Raw genomic sequence first — 18,133 nt, 5'->3', positions numbered from 1 at the left:
CGTTGCTATGGGAACGACATCTTCAACGCACGTTCTAATGAACTCGCACACCGAATCAGCGTATTCGTCAATGTTGTTGTCTGACGCAATACGAAACATCTCCCAGTCCACGTGATGGAAGCAGTCTTGGAGTGTGGAGTCAGCTTGGTCGGACCAGCGTTGGACAGACCTCAGCGTGGGAGCTTCTTGTTTTAGTTTCTGTCTGTAGGCAGGGATCAACAAAATGGAGTCGTGGTCAGCTTTTCCGAAAGGGGGGCGGGGCAGGGCCTTATATGCGTCGCGGAAGTTAGAGTAACAATGATCCAGGGTCTTTCCACCCCTGGCAGGTACAGAACGGCAGGCAGGCTCGGGGTCAGGGCAGGCAGAATGGTCAGAACCGGGAAAACTGGGAAACAAACACCTGAGAAACAGGAAAAATGGGAAAGCACGCTGGTAAGACCTGACAAGACGAACTGGCAACAGACAAACAGAGAACACAGGTATAAATGCTCAGGGGATAATGGGGAAGATCGGCGACACCTGGAGGGGGGTGGAGACAAGCACAAAGACAGGTGAAACCGATCAGGGTGTGATGTCGGTAGCCTGACCGCACTGTATCTGCGAGCGTTGGTGCCAACCCCAGAATGGGCACATTCGCTATATAACAAAAAACCTTTTTAGGACAAAACCATCAGTAAAAATGTGATGGAAACATATTTAACTTAACTATTTATTTGTCAGTACATGGGAATTTAACCGTAAAAGTTATTTTTATATGCACTACGTTATCACGCACTGCCTTTTATCCCCAACAAGCACATTTGATGGAAACACATATCTGATGGGGGGAGGATTTGTACAGATTTAAAAAAAATATTTGCAAGAAAATCTGTCGCCAGTTGGATGGAAACCTAGTTTGTGAAGTCAAATTCACTGTCTGTGAATTCATAGAGATATTCCACTGTGAAATTTAGATTGTTATTTACAAACTCAAAAGACAATATATAGGTACACAACTGACATAAATTGATTTTAACTCTTAGTTTATGATAGCATATACCAGTGTAGCAGGTGTACTAAATCATAAAGGCATTAAAGTTCTTAAAGAAACCATGTGCATAATGTATTAAAATGACAATTAAACAGGTAAAGAGGTATGCTTAGATAACCTATGCAGAAAAATATACATGTTCTTTTTAGGAATTGGCCTTCCATCTCAAATGTATCTTGTCCGTCAATGACAAACAAACAGTTTTTTGTTTCAAATGTATTAATTATTTTAGATTACTTTGATAAAGTTGGCTATAAATCGATAAAACCACTCTCTCCTGCTGCGCTAGAAACTAAGGATTGCAGGCATTGTCACGCCCTGACCTTAGAGAGCTTTTTATGTCTCTACTTTGGTTTGGTCTGGGTGTGATTTGGGTGGGCATTCTATGTTCAGTTTCTTTGTTTTGGCCGGGTATGGTTCTCAATCAGGGACAGCTGTCTATCGTTGTCTCTGATTGGGAACCATACTTAGGTAGCCTTTTCCCACCTGTGTTTTGTGGGTAGTTGTTTTCTGTTTAGTGTTCTGCACCTGACAGGACTGTTTCGGTTTTGTTTTCTCGCGTTGTTATTTTGTTCTAGTGTTCAGTGTCAATAAAAATCATGAACACTTCCCACTCTGTGCTTTGGTCCGATCCTTCTTCATCAGACTGCCGTGACAGGCATGTACTTTATCAATGGCTGTGATCTAGCATTCGGACAGGATTTGATGGACAGTTGGAAGACATCATAGCTTAAAGTGGTGTCAGATTTCACAGCCTGAATCACACAGGCTGAAAAGATATACTACTGAGTCCGTGAAATCTAGGGCTATCGCTGAATGCAAGCCATTTCGTAAAGAGAGAGAGAGAGAGCGAGGCCAGCTCTATCTCATTGGAGTCCATGTAGGGTCGAGCAGGTCATTGAATGAGTGCAGCCCCGTGACTGTCCCACCATGTAATAACGCAGAGGTTGTAATTCTGATATAAAAAAAGCCACAGCTGTTTGATAATGTGGTAAAACCACAAGGAAATAAACTACTTTTAAGCTCTCTGGAAGGTGTACTGAGTTCAGGCAAGCTTTGAATTTGTTTTATAATGATTGTCCTCAGAATCCTTGCATTAAGAGTATGCACACATTTTCTTCTCTTTTGTATTTTTAAGCATGCACGGTGGTCCAATCACAGATGTGGAGAAGTGATGTGTTCTCTCTCTGGTTCTTAATGGAGTTGCATGCTGCTATGGACAGGTCCTCACTAGCTAACAGGACAAGGTCCTTCTCCGGACACACCTGAAGATGATTTTTAATAATTAGCCTTACATGGAACCAAACCGGCTGCGCGGTTATTTGGTCCCCCTACACCAAACGTGATCATGACATGCAGGTTAAAATATCAAAACAAACTCTAAAACCAATTACATTAATTTGGGGACAGGTCGAAAAGCATTAAACATTTATGGCAATTTAGCTAGTTAGCTTGCACTTGCTAGCTAATTTGTCCTATTTAGCTAGCTTGCTGTTGCTAGCTAATTTGTCCTGGGATATAAATATTAGGTTGTTATTTGACCTGAAATGCACAAAGTCCTCTACTCTGACAATTAATCCACACATAAAAACGGTCAACCGAATCATTTCTAGTCATCTCTCCTCCTTCCAGCATCACACGAGAGGGACAACAGCGATGGTTCAAGATGGATCACAGCAATTGTCCCCGCATCACATGAAAGACCTTTCCTAATTCTCAAGGAGAGAACAGAGCAAGAGTGATGTCCCCTCTTTCAACCTGGCTTGGTTCTATGTTGTTAGACATCTGAACTTTCCCGCTATGAATATGTCAATGTGGTAGACTGCTAGACAGGCCATTAGGTTTTTCAGGTTGTGGATCATGAACAGACCCATGGTTTCTCCTTATAGAGTAATATACACTATGGGACATAATTCCTTAACAGTGACTTATAAAGTCCAGAGATTTTCCTCAATGTACTCACATGCCAAACAAATGTGGGTCTGTAGTCAATCTAACCCAATTAGTCTTGTCATAGGTAACGCAACATTCGTTTTTAACAGCCAAACGAACATACTAACAATACCCCCTGATGTGGAAGGAAAAGAAGTTGGTCAGCTAAACAAAGCACTGCCTCAGTGCCTCCACAGCAGGACGACAGTCCCAAAATAGTGTTTTTCACTGTAAAGGCTGTTGTGGGTTGAAGAAGGTGAAGAGGACCAAAGTGCAGCGTAGTACGTATTCATAATCATTTTAATAAAGATGAATACTGAACAAAAACAACAAACCGACAAACGAGCAGTTCTGTAAGGTGCAACAAAAACACTAAACAGAAAATAACTACCCACAACCCATTGTGGGAAAACAGGCTGTCTAAGTATGGTTCTCAATCAGAGACAACGATTGCCAGCTGCCTCTGATTGGGAACCATACCAGGCCAAACACATAGAAATAGAAAACATAGAACATAAAACATAGAATGCCCACCCCAACTCATGCCCTGACCAAACTAAAATAGAGATGTAAAAAAGGAACTAAGGTCAGGACGTGACATTCACAAATGTCTACAGTTGGGCACAACGTCACTGTAATCAATGGTCTGATTTCTCTCTTTTTTAGCAAGGCTTTGACCATTTATAGTACAATATTTACACATGTATCTGCTCTGGAGATACACAGTAGAGTAGTGTGGGGGTAGATAACTGAGAACAGACAACACATGGAAAACACTTCCACCTCCACTCATGTCAAACCTGCAGAGCCCCTGCATAGTAATGAAGTATTAACTATAGTTAAACCTGCTTGCACTGTATCCTGCTACTGGTATGACCTCAATAACGCTTTGTGTGATCTGAAGGAGCTGCATCCTGCTACTGGTGTTAAACGGATTCCCTCCAATGTGGGTACAACGTGTGTGTGTGTGTGTGTGTGTGTGTGTGTGTGTGTGTGTGTGTGTGTGTGTGTGTGTGTGTGTGTGTGTGTGTGTGTGTGTGTGTGTGTGTGTGTGTGTGTGTGTGTGTGTGTGTGTGTGTGTGTGTGTGTGTGTGTGTGTGTGACAGAGAGAGCGAGAGGAAGAGTGGAATAATGTAGTTGCACATTTGCTCAGGCATGCATTTACAATGCACACATATAGTATAGTACCTAACCAGTCAACAAACATGAGTGATACGTTGAAATAGATATATATTACGTGGGTGCAGCAGCTCACTTCACAAATACTTGTTCATCCCACAAGAGAGGTCACCCTTGCCTCTCTCAAATATACATTAGCTCATTTCTGAAGGGAGCTGGTGCCTCCTCATGCTCCTAGGGCATTCAAGATAACATCCCTTCAGAAACATTTCAGAGTGCTGTTGTAAACATCAGATAAGTATAGACAAGTATTTATCTGATGGCAAGCATGGCTAATTCCAGATGCCACTGTGTTCAGAAGACGCACCAGATTAAATGATTTTCAGTTATCCCTCAAGGACATGTCTGCTCCAGTCAGGTAACGTTCGTAACAATGGACTGACTCATGTTAAAACTACAACATTCATATAGTGATGCATCATAACGCTGCGTTTGGGATTGATCAGGTGTGAAAACATGCGATACTACTGTCCACTGTGCACGCCTGAAGCAGTATCACCATTCTAGGTCAACTGAATATTTCTCTGAGGATGAGAAGCAGAGAGCAATAAATATCAAATCAAACGCTTTACTCTAATTTAGTACTGTATGAAGCATACATCACTCCGTTTGATTTATTTTACAACCCAGTGTTTAAATTCACTCTGTCATCATTCTTAAACACTAATTGATACACTTTGTGTCACAGCTGGGATGCTGGTAGGATGTTCTGGTACCAATGTACTCATTTAATTGGATCTAATCTTATGATTGCAATAAATGTGTATTTAAGGTTTTTAGATTCCTGAATCACAAAGCCATCTGGCCATTTCAATGTTGTAATTACAAGGGTTTACAGCAGCATGGGTTCATTACATGCTCTGGATGGACCTAAGTCACTTAGTAATAAACCCTGATATAGGGTTGTAGCACCGTAAAATGTGGTTGACAGTGGAGGGGACATCTCTTGATCTGGCTTCAAGTCAGGAAACTCTCTATTAGCTTTTATAAACTTTCTGTGGTGCCGTGGAAATCTGACCATTATCAAAACCACCCGTGTGGTTTTGTAAAAGCAATTAGACAGTCACTGGTTGGAGTTATCCATCTTGATTCAGGTGGCCGACGAGATTCATCTGCGCTCAAAGCCACAGTGGTAGTTGAGTGGTAGTTGCTACAGACAGTTGCTACAGCGCAACAGCAAACAAATGCTCCCGTTATTAAAACTGACGTGCCCTGCAATTGGAAGGATTAATCAATATCCAGTAGATATAATTAGAGAACTCAATATTTAGGATGATATCTTCCTAAATTTAAACCTGTCTCACAAAAGAGTGGAAACATATGGTTTTACTTTTGAAAGACTGCTTACCTAGTAAACAGGCACTCTGGTGAGGCCTTCAATGTGTTGTGGCATTAATCAAGATACTCTTGCTGCAGTATGTTCGCTAAGGGCTGGATTCAATCTGTATCGCAGAAGTATCGTGGAAGATCCGCATTATAGCTTGATTGAAATTTAAAGGCTATGTTCCTGTGTTCGCGGAGACTGCATTCACGTTAAACGCTGGATATGTTGGCTCAATCGGAAATTACCTTTACATTTTTACGCAAATACGGTCCAAGTGACAATGGCTATGTACAACTGACTACAATTCCTGGCAGGCATTGGAAAGTGCTAACACACCCCACAAATGCCCTCACCAAACTTAGGCACACACACACACACACACACACGCACACACACACACACACACACACACACACACACACACACACACACACACACACACACACACACACACACACACACACACACACTTCTATGCTCTTGCTCTCTCTCTCACTCCAATAATTTCAGCGTCTGATTCAGATACAGTTCTGCTCCTCTCCTGCTCCTTGGCTGTGCCAAATACTGTCCTAGGTGCCATCTTTCACATGCACTCTGCATCCAGGGGACAAGTGTCATTTTGTCCTCAGGCTAACAGGGAGCACTGCTACTCACTGTGCCCTGTTAGAGATACTGCAAATACGGGTCCCAATTTGGATTTAACTTAATGGCATCTCCGATGGACATTGAAAATGTTTGCATAGGGTCAGGTCCCCCATAACACATGCACTACCTGATCAAACAAAGTGGCACAAACAGAACCCAGCTCAGCAACATTATTTTGCCTCTGGCTGGATAGTCATTTTAATGCGGTGGGAGCCCTCAGACTGAACTAAACACTATTATTTGGCTGTTGGTGAAACAATGACCGCAAACTAGTCAAATGGGGAGGGATGTTTGTCTTTCTCTGACAGGGCAACCAGATGCATGAGGTATTCATACCTACTCTCAACTTGCTCCATTTCCACATGATCTATTACAAGATTTAGTTGAGGTTTAGGGTTTAGTGAATGATTTGTCCCAAATACAATGCTTTTAGATTTTGAAATATGTAGGACTAACTTATTCCTTGCCACCCACTCTGAAACTAACTGCAGCTCTTTGTTAAGTGTTGCAGTCATTTCAGTCACTGTAGTAGCTGACGTGTATAGTGTTGAGTCATCCACATTACTCAAAGCCAGTGGAATGTCGTTAGTAAAGATTGAAAAAAAGTAAGGGACCTAGACAGCTGCCCTGGAGAATTGCTGATTCTTCATGGATTATATTGCAGAGGCTTCCATTAAATAACACCCTCTGTGTTCTGTTAGACAGGTAAGTCTTTACCACATTATAGCAGGGGGTGTAAAGCCATAACACATACATTTGTCCAGCAGCAGACTATGTTTGATAATGTCAAAAGCCGCACTGAAGTCTAACAAAACCGCCCCCACAATATTTGTATAATTTGTGTATGTGCTGTGCTTGTTGAATATCCTTCCCAATAAGCGTGCTGTAAGTCTGTTGTCAATTTGTTTACTGTAAAATAGCATTGTATCTGGTCAAACACAATTTTTTCAAAAAGATTACCAAGGGTTGGTAACGGGCTGATTTGTCGGGTATTTGAGCCAGTAAAGGGGGTTTTACTATTCTTAGTTTCTTCTTCTTTTTAGTCAGTTTAATCAAATGATTTCACAATTTGCAATACATTTGCCAATCAGTTGTGCAACCAGACTTATTTGCCATTCCTTTTGCCTCTTCCCTCTCAAACATAAAAATGTTCAATTCATCATCAATCCAAGGGGATTTAACAGTTTTTACAGTCATTTTTTTAATGGGTGCATGCTTCTTAGTAACTGGAATAAGCAATTTCATAAATGTGTTTAAGTGCAGCATCTGTTTGCTCCTCATTACACACCAAGGACCAACAAATATTCTTTACATCAACAACATAGGAATCACTACAAATCATATTGTATGACCTCTTATACACTATATTAGGTCCTGTCACGGGATTCCTCCTGGGAAGGAGAGGCAGACCAAAATGCAGCGTGGTTACAACTCATGGTTCTTTAATAATGAAACTATACATGAATAAACTACAAAACAAGAAACGTGAAAACTCAAAACAGTCCCGTGTGGTACAAACACGGACACAGGAGACAACCACCCACAAATCCCAACACAAAACAGGCTACCTAAATATGGTTCCCAATCAGGGACAATGACTAACACCTGCCTCTGATTGAGAACCATATCAGGCCCAAACACAGAAACAGATAAACAAGACATCCAACATAGAATGCCCACTCAGATCACACCCTGACCAAACAAAACATAGAAACATATAAAGCAAACTAAGGTCAGGGTGTGACAGTACCTCCCCCCCCCCTCAGGCCACAAAACCTGAACCTATGGCGGAGGGTCTGGGTGGGCATCTGTCCGCGGTGGCGGCTCTGGTGCTGGACGTGGCCCCCACTTCACCATAGTCTTAGTCCGCCTCATTGTCCGCTTCCGTGGCCTCCTAACCACGGCGACCCTTCTAAATGACCCCACTGGACTGAGGGGCAGCTCGGGACAGAGGGGCAGCTCGGGACAGAGGGGCAGCTCGGGACAGAGGGGCAGCTCGGGACAGAGGGGCAGCTCGGGACAAAGGGGCAGCTCGGGACAGAGGGGCAGCTCCGTACTGGCTGACTGGCGACTCTGGCAGATCCTGGCTGACTGGCGGCTCTGGCAGATCCTGGCTGACTGGCGGCTCTGGCAGGTCCTGGCTGAATGGCGGCTCTGGCAGATCCTGGTTGACTAGCGGCTCTGGCAGATCCTGGCTGACTGGCGGCACTGGCGGCTCCTGGCAGACTGGCGGCACTGGCGGCTCCTTGCAAACTGGCGGCTCTGGCGGCTCCTTGCAGACTGGCGGCTCTGACGGCGCTGGGCAGACGGGTAGCTCAGGCGGCGCTGGGCAGACGGGAGACTCCGGCAGCACTGGAGAGGAGGAAGGCTCTGGCAGTGCTGGAGAGACGAGGCGCACTGTAGGCCTGGTGCGTGGTGCCGGCACTGGTGGTACTGGGCCAAGGACACGCACCTCAGGGCGAGTGCGGGGAGCTGCCACCGGAGGGCTGATGCGTGGAGGTGGTACCGGATAGACCGGACCGTGCAGGTGCACTGGAGCTCTTGAGCACCGAGCCTGCCCAACCTTACCTGGTTGAATGCTCCCGGTCGCCCTGCCAGTGCGGCGAGGTGGAATAGCCCGCACTGGGCTATGCAGGCGAACCGGGGACACCATGCGCAAAGGCTGGTGCCATGTAAGCCGGTCCAAGGAGACGCACTGGAGACCAGATGCGTAGAGCCAGCGTCATGGCACTTGGCTCGATGCCCACTCTAGCCCGGCCGATACGCGGAGCTGGTATGTACCGCACCAGGCTATGCACCCGCACTGGGGACACCGTGCGCTCCACAGCATAACACGGTGCCTGCCCGTTCTCTCTCGCCCTCCGGTAAGCACAGGAAGTTGGCGCAGGTCTCCTACCTGGCTTCGCCATACTTCCTGTGTGCCGCTCCCCCAATAAATTTTTGGGGCTGACTCTCGGGATTCCATCCACACCGCCGTGCTGCCTCCTCATACCAGCGCCTCTCCGCCTGCGCCGCCTCCAGCTCTTCTTTGGGGCGGCGATATTCTCCTGGCTGTGCCCAGGGTCCTTTTCCGTCCAACTCTTCCTCCCATGTCCAGTCCTCCTTGCGCTGCTCCTGCTGCCGTTGCCTGTCACCACTCCGCTTGGTCCTGTTTTGGTGGGTGGTTCTGTCACGTGATTCCTCCTGGGAAGGAGAGGCAGACCAAAATGCAGCATGGTTATAACTCATGGTTCTTTAATAATGAAACTATACATGAATAAACTACAAAACAAGAAACGTGAAAACCAGAAACAGTCCCGTGTGGTACAAACACTGACACAGGAGACAACCACCCACAAATCCCAACACAAAACAGGCTACCTAAATATGGTTCCCAATCAGAGACAACGACTAACACCTGCCTCTAAATGAGAACCATATCAGGCCCAAACACAGAAACAGATAAACAAGACATCCAACATAGAATGCCCACTCAGATCACACCCTGACCAAACAAAACATAGAAACATACAAAGCAAACTATGGTCAGGGTGTGACAGGTCCAGCCTTTGGAACTTGAGTTTTCCTAGAATGGCTACTATATTATGATCACTACATCCGATGGATCTGGATGCTGCTTTCAAGCAAATATCTGCAGCGTTAGTAAAGATGTGATCAATAAATATTGATGCTTTCCATCCTGTGCTGTTTGTAGCTACCTTGGTAGGTTGACTGTAACCTGAACCAGGTTGCAGGAACTGGTTACAGTTTGAAGCTTTTTCTTGAGTGGACAGCTTTATTGAAAGCCATATGGGCTATTTTGAGCACTTTTCTTCTGGGATGATTACTTGTTTTCATTGCTTTACTGGGAAGCTTAGCAGAAGTAGATATGCTCATGTTATTTATGTTAGTGCAGGGTGAGCTGCACACAGTGCACTTCCAACTAGGGCACACCACCTCAGTGCTAACAGCATACATCTGGTTCAAAGGCACATGATTACTGCATACAATCCCTGTAGGATAAGCAGAAGCATTCAGGGCAGTTAGAGGGACATAAATTAGGTTACTTACATTGTGTCTACCAAAACTCCTGGTATAATGTACATTTGCTGAAGCATTATGAAAACACAGCATCACAATGGTAGTGATTAACTGAGCTGGGCTTGGGTCATTAAGTCAATGTCTCAACGCAGCCTTAAGATGCTGTGAAAAGTGATTTGGGTGGATCCCATCCTCCTTATACGACATGTTTTGTTTCCAAAAGGTATCAAAATTGTCCACAAAAGTTACACCCATTGAGCTGCAATAATCACATAGCCAGTTGTGAAGAGAAAGAATCCTGCTAAAGCGTTCAATGCCACAATTCAGAGAGGGCACAGGGCCAGATATGATGGGTCTTTTATTAGGGTCTAGCAGAGAGTCAATTAGCTCTTTGAAATCCAGTTTCAACTGTTCAGAGCTACCTTTCATAATGTCATTAAAACCCACATGGTCTACGATAGACTTGATATTCATGTCCTGACGTAGTGCATTCGGGAGCAGCTTAGTAATGCCATTTACTCAAGCTCCGGGATAGGACATTATTGTTGTACCAGGAATGGTCACATTCCTTACCATGGAGCCCCCAAAATCATGGCTGGTGAGGACAAGGAAATCCACCCACTCCCATGCTTCACAGGATTCAGAGAACATTTTATGGATGGGCGAGAGGCAGGATAACTTGAGCTTGTTGCACCTGGCGCCTTGTGAAGGCCTCCGACAGATGGAGAAGCCGGGACGAAGGTTGCCGACATCGACTTCGAAATCGTAGGAGTAGGCACTGCTGCCACAGACACAGGTACCCTCACCGATGAAGATGCCGGAAGATCAGGCTCCAGGACAGAGAAACGATTTGTTGTTTGTATTCGCTCCGGGCCTCTCGTTATGTGTGTAGATTGCTTTGCGGGAGGCCAGTGTCTTCGCCTTCCACGGCTCGTGACATGCGACCATCGTTGATTACCTTGCTCCTCTCGCTGTGCTCCTTTGACTCTGCTATCAGATGGGGAAGCTCCAGGCAACAACGGCCAGTCGGATAACGACAAACAACAATGCCGGAGATGCATCCAACAAGCGTGAACGCCGTCCAGTCACTGGCGTAGAAAAGGTAAACATTCCACTCTGCGTTTTCCAGTTTCTTCCGGACACGTCGCAAATTAAATTTAGGAATCCATGTTATTCAATTATTGCAACCACACTGCTCGTGCGCCAACGAGCGTCTGCGACACCAAGGGCTAAAATAGAACTCATTCCTATTTCTGACGCAGATCGCGCTGAAAGTCCTGCCTCTCCCATCTCCTCATTGGTTTATAGAAGCAGGTACCTACGTTCCATCTCCTCATTGGTTATACCCATGTGGGTGACTGAAAGACAAACTGTTTTGCCAGTAGTTGTGGTAATACAATGAAAGTTTAGATGCGATCACCATATAAGTTAAACGATGAAAAAGCCTGGAAGGAGGAGAGATAAATAGAAACGATTCAGTTGGCCGTTTAATGTGTGGATTAATTGTCGGAATAGAGGTCCTTGTGCATTTCAGGTAAAATAACAACTCAATGTTTATATCCCAGGACAAATTAGCTAGAAACAGAAAGCTAGTTAAATAGGACAAACTAACGTTAGCTAGCAAGGGCAAGGTAATAGCCATACTTGTTTAATGGACCTGTCCACAAATTAACGTCATTGGTTCAGAGTTTGTTTTGATATTTTAACCTGGGGGGGTCTTGGTGAGGCTGGTGACCTGCGTGATCAAGGGAGCCACCCCAAGCCTATAATCCTCTGCAAGCAAACAGTTAGGGAACTTTAAGTGATCCGGTTTGTCCCGAAACAACGCGTAGTAGATACAGCTCCTACATCGCTGGAACCGTTCATTTATTTCTCCAGACAAAGAGGACTCCATTGGAAAACTCATCTGGGACTAACTTCATTAGCTTGATGGCTAGCAGCTTAGCGGCTCTGTCAAGCAGGCTTCAACCTGTCTGTTATACGGGATTCCTGGACAAGAAATAGCGGTCCTAGCGGTTAAAAGATAACATGTCAAGGAATCCAAGCAAAAAAAGTTTGATATTTGTATTGAATGTTTTCATCAAAAATAACAAGCCAAGTGTTTCCAGCATACAGTGTTCAGCTGCTGATGACATCACAAGGGAGAGCCAACTGCCAAAGCACTCTTCATGAGAGTTGGACTTAAGGTTTTAGCCCTTAGGATGAGTCTGAGTTGTATTTCACAGTTAGTTTTACAAAAAATAATTGTACATTTTCAGTTAATAAAATGGACAATTATTTATTTTAGATGATGGGTGTACTTTTGCTTGTATGCATTGTATGCGTTGTATGCTTACTGTGACTGTCACCCTGATATTGGCTACACTAGCCCAGCTACTTCCCACACCTTTGCGGGACCACAATGCTTGATGAGCTGGAGCAAAGATACTGTGTTCCGGTGTTGTTGCCATTCAGATGGTTATCAATATTAATCAATTATTGTGTAGGATGCTATCCTACTTGAAATAAAATCAAGGGAGGGAAAATTGACCTTGTTAGCTAGCACCGGCGATACCATGAATACAGTGAAAGAGCCAAGTCGCTGTCTGGCTTCATAACGTCCAAACTCTTGTTGTATTTCAATGGTAAATCTCATCGCTAGCTGTATTCCAAAATAGTTCTGTATAGGCTATACTATATATGGTATAGTGTGGCTATACTATACTTTGAATAGTGTGGGTATAACCACACCTGTAACTACAAGTATAATTGTCTAAAATGTTTTGGTTAAATCACATCAGCTAGTGTTGCAATCTCTAGCTTGTGTTGATGGTGTTGGAATGCCTCTTCATTTTAATCAAACATAGGGCTAGGCATAAGCTATGCATTGGTCAACAGAATCACTATTCAGTTAACCATATAGGCATATTCCCTACTCTTCGATGTTATAAGAAACTGACTAGTCATCAGTGGTGTAAAGTACTTAAGTAACAATACTTTAATGTACTACTTAAGTCGTTTTTTGGGTATATTTACTTTACTTTTTAATTCCTAAAGAAAATAATGTACTTTTTACTCCATAGATTTTCCCTGACACTCAAAAGTACTCGTTACATTTCGACAGGAATGTGGTTCAATTCACAATGAAGAGAACATCCCTGGTAGTCCCTACTGCCTCTGATCTGGCAGACTCACTAAACACAAATGCTTTGTTTGTAAATTATGTCTGAGTGTTGGAGCGTGCCCCTGGCTATCTGTCAATAAAAATAACAAGAAAATGGTGATGTCTGGTTTGCTTAATATAAGGAATTTGAAACGATTTATACTTTTACTTTTGATACTTAAGTATATTTTAGCAATTCCATTTACTTTTGATACTTAAGTGTATTTAAAACCAAATACTTTTACTCAAGCAGTATTTTACTGGGTGACTTTAACTTTTACTTGAGTCATTTTCACTTCGGTTAGCAAGGGGTTACCATGTTCCCTTTCTCATCTCAACTGTGCTCACCTAAAAATATCCTCCGCTGGTCCTGGATCAAAGGGGGCAGCAACACCGACGTGAATCCCGCCCCGCGATTTAGCCTAATAGGAGGAGCATGTAAGCAACTCTACAGTGGAGCAGAAGGCCCATGGTAACCACTTCAGCACAGAGGCGAGTGAGTGAGTGAGTGGGTAGGGTTTCAGCTGTTCAGCGAGTGCTCTCTGGTGATCTCGCAGAGATAGTAGTCTAGAGCCTGTCGTCTAGGACACTGCAGGACCGCTTTGAAGAGCCCATCAAATGGCAAAGCTGAACCACACGGCAACTGAATAGAGCTCCCTTTCAAATAGGAAATGACTTGTTGATTTATCCAAATCTACAGAATGCCTCACATGACTTTGATATAGACACTCACCTGAAGCTAGTAAGGTGGTTGGAGAAGAAGACAGTTAGTTGCAACTTGCCCGAGGCAACCCCCCTGTCAAAAGTTAGGTCGTAAGGATTTCTATACCTTACGATTCGCTTTCCATCTTTCTCCCGATGAATATTGGAATTTCGTAGTGGATAAAAATCGAATAGACACTTACAACAAAAATGGAAGAAGATCAAAAGTGGGGAGTTGTTGATAAAAGTGTGCGGATGACTTGCAGTGACCACCGTTGCAAAAAGCGCTTTTGGACGAATTGGAAAGATTTGTCCGGTATAACTGTCTGCATCGCATTATCTTTATTGTCTCTTGGATTTTGCGTTCTCGTTTACCTGAGTACATCGGAGCTGAAGTCCAGGATACTAAACCTGGAAAAACAGAGAGATACGCAGCTCTCCTCGTGGATCACACTCGAGCAGGTGGAACCCGTTGTCTTTGGACGAATAGATCAGATTCTGGAAGAGGTAAGGGTTATGGACAAATTATTCCATACGAAACACGGATTTATCCATATTATTACTTTTTGTTCAAGTGATACATTGCAAGTAGGCTTACTGTGTTGTTCAAATGATAATAGGTTATGGGAATTTCTTTTTTTTAAAAATACACACCTGTGGGGAAACATAAGCTATTTAAAATGTATAGCCTATTTAATCATTCCGTTGGCTACGCTAATGAAAATATTGACTAGGCTACTTAAAAAATGTATAATATCTATTTGGTTTACATGTCTTATTTTAAAGGGCATGGATAGGATGTGTAGCCTACCCCGCATATCGATGTCTCTCACTCATTCCACAAGTGGTTGAAGCAGCGACAGTTCCGATTGGTATTAGACCAGCTGTTCGTGTTAACATGCACGAGAATATAATATCCAAAGTTCAAATAGGTTTGTTTATAATAGCCTCCGTTTCAATTAAGAATGTAGTGCAATATATATATATATATATAATATTTTATTTCATCACATGCACACAAGCACTCTCACCTTAATATATTTATTTTAACTTTTTGGATTGTATGTATTGTTTGGTGTTGCTTATTGCACTGTTTGAGCTAGAAACACAAGCATTTCGCTGCACCTGCGATAACATCTGCAAATCTGTGTAGGCGACCAAAAAACTTACATTTTATTTTATTTGTAGATTCCATGGATAAAAACACGTATGGGCTGTGCGCGTCACGTCCATAGCACGCTGGCTTTAGTTCAAAGTCTATTTTTATCCCTACATGTAAACCGAATGGCAGGATAATTTTCGTCCGTCTTTGTGGCATCGTCATGGTTTAGATAACATGACTGTGAATGACCCTGGGATCAAATCTGTTGTTTTAAAATGTGCTTTTCAACGCTCCCTTGTGCTGGCCACTTCCACAGTTATACCAACAACCTCTTCTCTGTGATTGAAGTCCCGCAGGGCCCCTATTCCCCCCTCCTGTTTACGTTAGGCTGCCTTTGTTGCATAACCCCGCCAGCCCTCCACCTTTACTCAGGACATCATTGTAAATGCACTTATTGTAGGGACAGCAGTGCATCTCAAAGTGGTGCGTCAGAAGACTCCCTTTTTAACTGCAATCATGGTCGTCACACTATTTTTTTTAGGATGCACATGAATGTGTTCTTACACAAAATGTACACAGGCTTGTCTTTTGTTCATCTCAGAATTCAAGAATGCAATCTGTGTTGTTTCTTGACCTGTTATTATCAGGACATTAGCAGACTTGACATTATGCATGTCTCAAATAGCTAGGAATCTTATACGTTTGATACCTTCCTTGTCCTTATTGCAGTTGTTGAATATTTGCTATTGAGCATGGAGCTAGTGGGGTCCTATAAACAAGCTTACTCCAGTCTTGCTGGAGGTATTGTGATTCACCCCTTTGTTTAGATTTGTTTTTAAATATATGTGGCCATTATTAATATGACGCAACAGCAGATGTGGCCGCTTCGAGCCGACTGCCTTCGCGTGTTTCTGTCCAGAACCTCCAACACGTTCTATTAATTTACTGCAAGTTGGAATCCTCTCTGGAAAATGTAAGCTGCAGAGGCCTAAGTTGTTTCCCACTGTTCACATTCTGATTTTGAGGAAATATCTTATATGTTTGTTGGATAATGTTTGTGGTTCATGTTGTTGTACTCTAAACTTTGTTGACTGAATATATATTTTCTGCTCTCCATCTCTCTATTCCTCTGAAAAAGCACAGTACCTGTACACTAACTACAAAAATTGGTAAAGTATTCTCCCATCTGGATAACGGCCAGAAGAAAATACAGTACAGAGTGCTGATGCCCTTGAATCTCAGCAGTCACATGTGACATGAAAAGCTGCTGAAACCACACCAATGGTCCGGTTGATAACCACAGACACTTTAAATCTCACTGAATAGAGAAGTCTGCTGGGAGGAGGAACATATGTAACGAAAGGACTTCAAACGATCAATATTAACCCAACTTGTACCATCACAGACATGTTATTTCTTTAGTCTAGGAATGAATATAGTGGTGTCTTTGCTAGCAGACTGACATGAGAGTGATACCAGGTATCATGATGTGGATGGATGGATGGTGAGGAGTCGAACTCAGTTATAGTCCATACATGGCAGCTGAGGCTCTCGCTCCTTTTTGGTTTAGGGGACAGAGAAAGGGAGGGTAAAGAGGGGGGTACATTCTCCGCCTCTCTGCCTCCCCACTTTAATGGTAACCCGATGCCAGAGTTTTTGATCTGGTTTTAACATTCTATTTTAAAAGGATGACAAAACATTTTACAGTCCCAAAGTCAGATTAATACTAAGACCCTCTGACTTTGCTGCCCAGGGGCCCTGCTACGGAGGCCCTATAGTGAGCGCTGTCCCCTTGTCCTGTCCTGTGGCTACATCTCTGTTACTGGACTGTGGGCCTTTGGGGCGTATTCTCCAAAATTCTGCTGTGTAACCTATACCCCACCTGACTCTCGCTGATTTCTCTAACAGACGTGCCACTAACACATGGGTATCATCAATCACATGGTCTTGAATCATTTAACACCAGGACATAAAATACATTATTGATCCCTTTGTTCTCATCAACAATCAACGTGTTATTTCCATGTGTCATTGAGAGATTCACCTCCACACTCTTGTTTGCCCTCTGTGAATTCTGATCCCCCCCCTTCGGCCCCAACAGACACACCAAATACCCACTGGCATTGATTGTTGTATCAGCTGTAAAGGAACTTGACCCTTGCCTTCTTTGCTTCCCGAGGGGCCCTAAATCAATACACATCTGCAAATCAAATCAAATTGTATTCGTCACATGCGCCGAATACAACAGGTGTAGTAGACCTTACAGTGAAATGCTTAATTACAAGCCCGTAACCAATAATGCAGTTAAGAAGAAAAAAAGTGTTAAGAAAGTGTTTACTAAATAAACTGAAGTAAACAATAAATAAATAAATAAGAAAATGGAAAAATAACAAATAATTAAAGAGCAACAATAAAATAACAGGATCTACACATCTTCTGAGGCAGTGATTGTTTTGAAATGACTTGGTTTCCAAAATATTGAGATACAGTACAAGAGGAGAACTGTAAGGTGGTACCATCATGCAAAAAGTTGGAGATCTCATTCTTATCCGCTTGTGTTCTACAGACCTCTCAGCCCTGATCCTTCCTGAGAACTGAACCTCTCACTGCTAAATCACTGTGAGAGGTTGAGCTCTGGTCTTGGCCTCAGCCCTACCGTGCCTGGCTTTGACTCTACCAGATAACTCTACTCTGACAGAGCACAAAGGCGTCTCTGGCACTTCTAGAGTGTGTTGTTTTAATTTCCCTGATTTATTAGCAGATGTAGCATTTATCCCCACTAGTCCACTGGTGCTTTCTGCTCTCTTGAACGGCAGCATTAGGTAACATGCCAAGAGATGGCGGGTGGCTGTGTGCTCAGCGATGGTCTGGCTGCCCAGAAAACCACATCTAGTGGGATGACAGACCAGCAGGGACCAGAGCGAGGAAACCGGGGCAAGTGAAACCCCAGAATCTGGACTGAAACACACACGAGCTTGAACAGGGAGAAATGTGCGCTAGGCCTCTGTCAAGCCTGCGGAGACCACTTTGTGGTTAATTGTTGATGTTAAACAGGCC

At 43.6% G+C, this 18,133-nt stretch overlaps 1 protein-coding gene across 9 annotated transcripts in view; it reads left to right on the top strand.

Moving 5' to 3' along the window:
* The first annotated feature begins 13,738 nt into the window (after positions 1-13,738).
* LOC112253879 (collagen alpha-1(XIII) chain) overlaps positions 13,739-18,133 on the top strand; it is a 111,737-nt gene continuing 107,342 nt past the window's right edge. For all 9 annotated transcript variants that reach the window (XM_042323497.1, XM_042323492.1, XM_042323482.1 and 6 more), the window contains exon 1: positions 13,739-14,481. In XM_042323497.1, the coding sequence (XP_042179431.1) occupies positions 14,185-14,481 (297 nt within the window). In that variant the 5' untranslated portion in view covers positions 13,739-14,184. The remainder of the gene's footprint in view (positions 14,482-18,133) is intronic.

The sequence above is a fragment of the Oncorhynchus tshawytscha genome, linkage group LG01, assembly GCF_018296145.1.
Source record: "Oncorhynchus tshawytscha isolate Ot180627B linkage group LG01, Otsh_v2.0, whole genome shotgun sequence".
NCBI classification, from domain to species: Eukaryota; Metazoa; Chordata; class Actinopteri; order Salmoniformes; family Salmonidae; genus Oncorhynchus; species Oncorhynchus tshawytscha.
The sequence above is the reverse complement of the archived record's forward strand: the minus strand, read 5'-3'. Positions and strand labels throughout refer to the sequence as shown.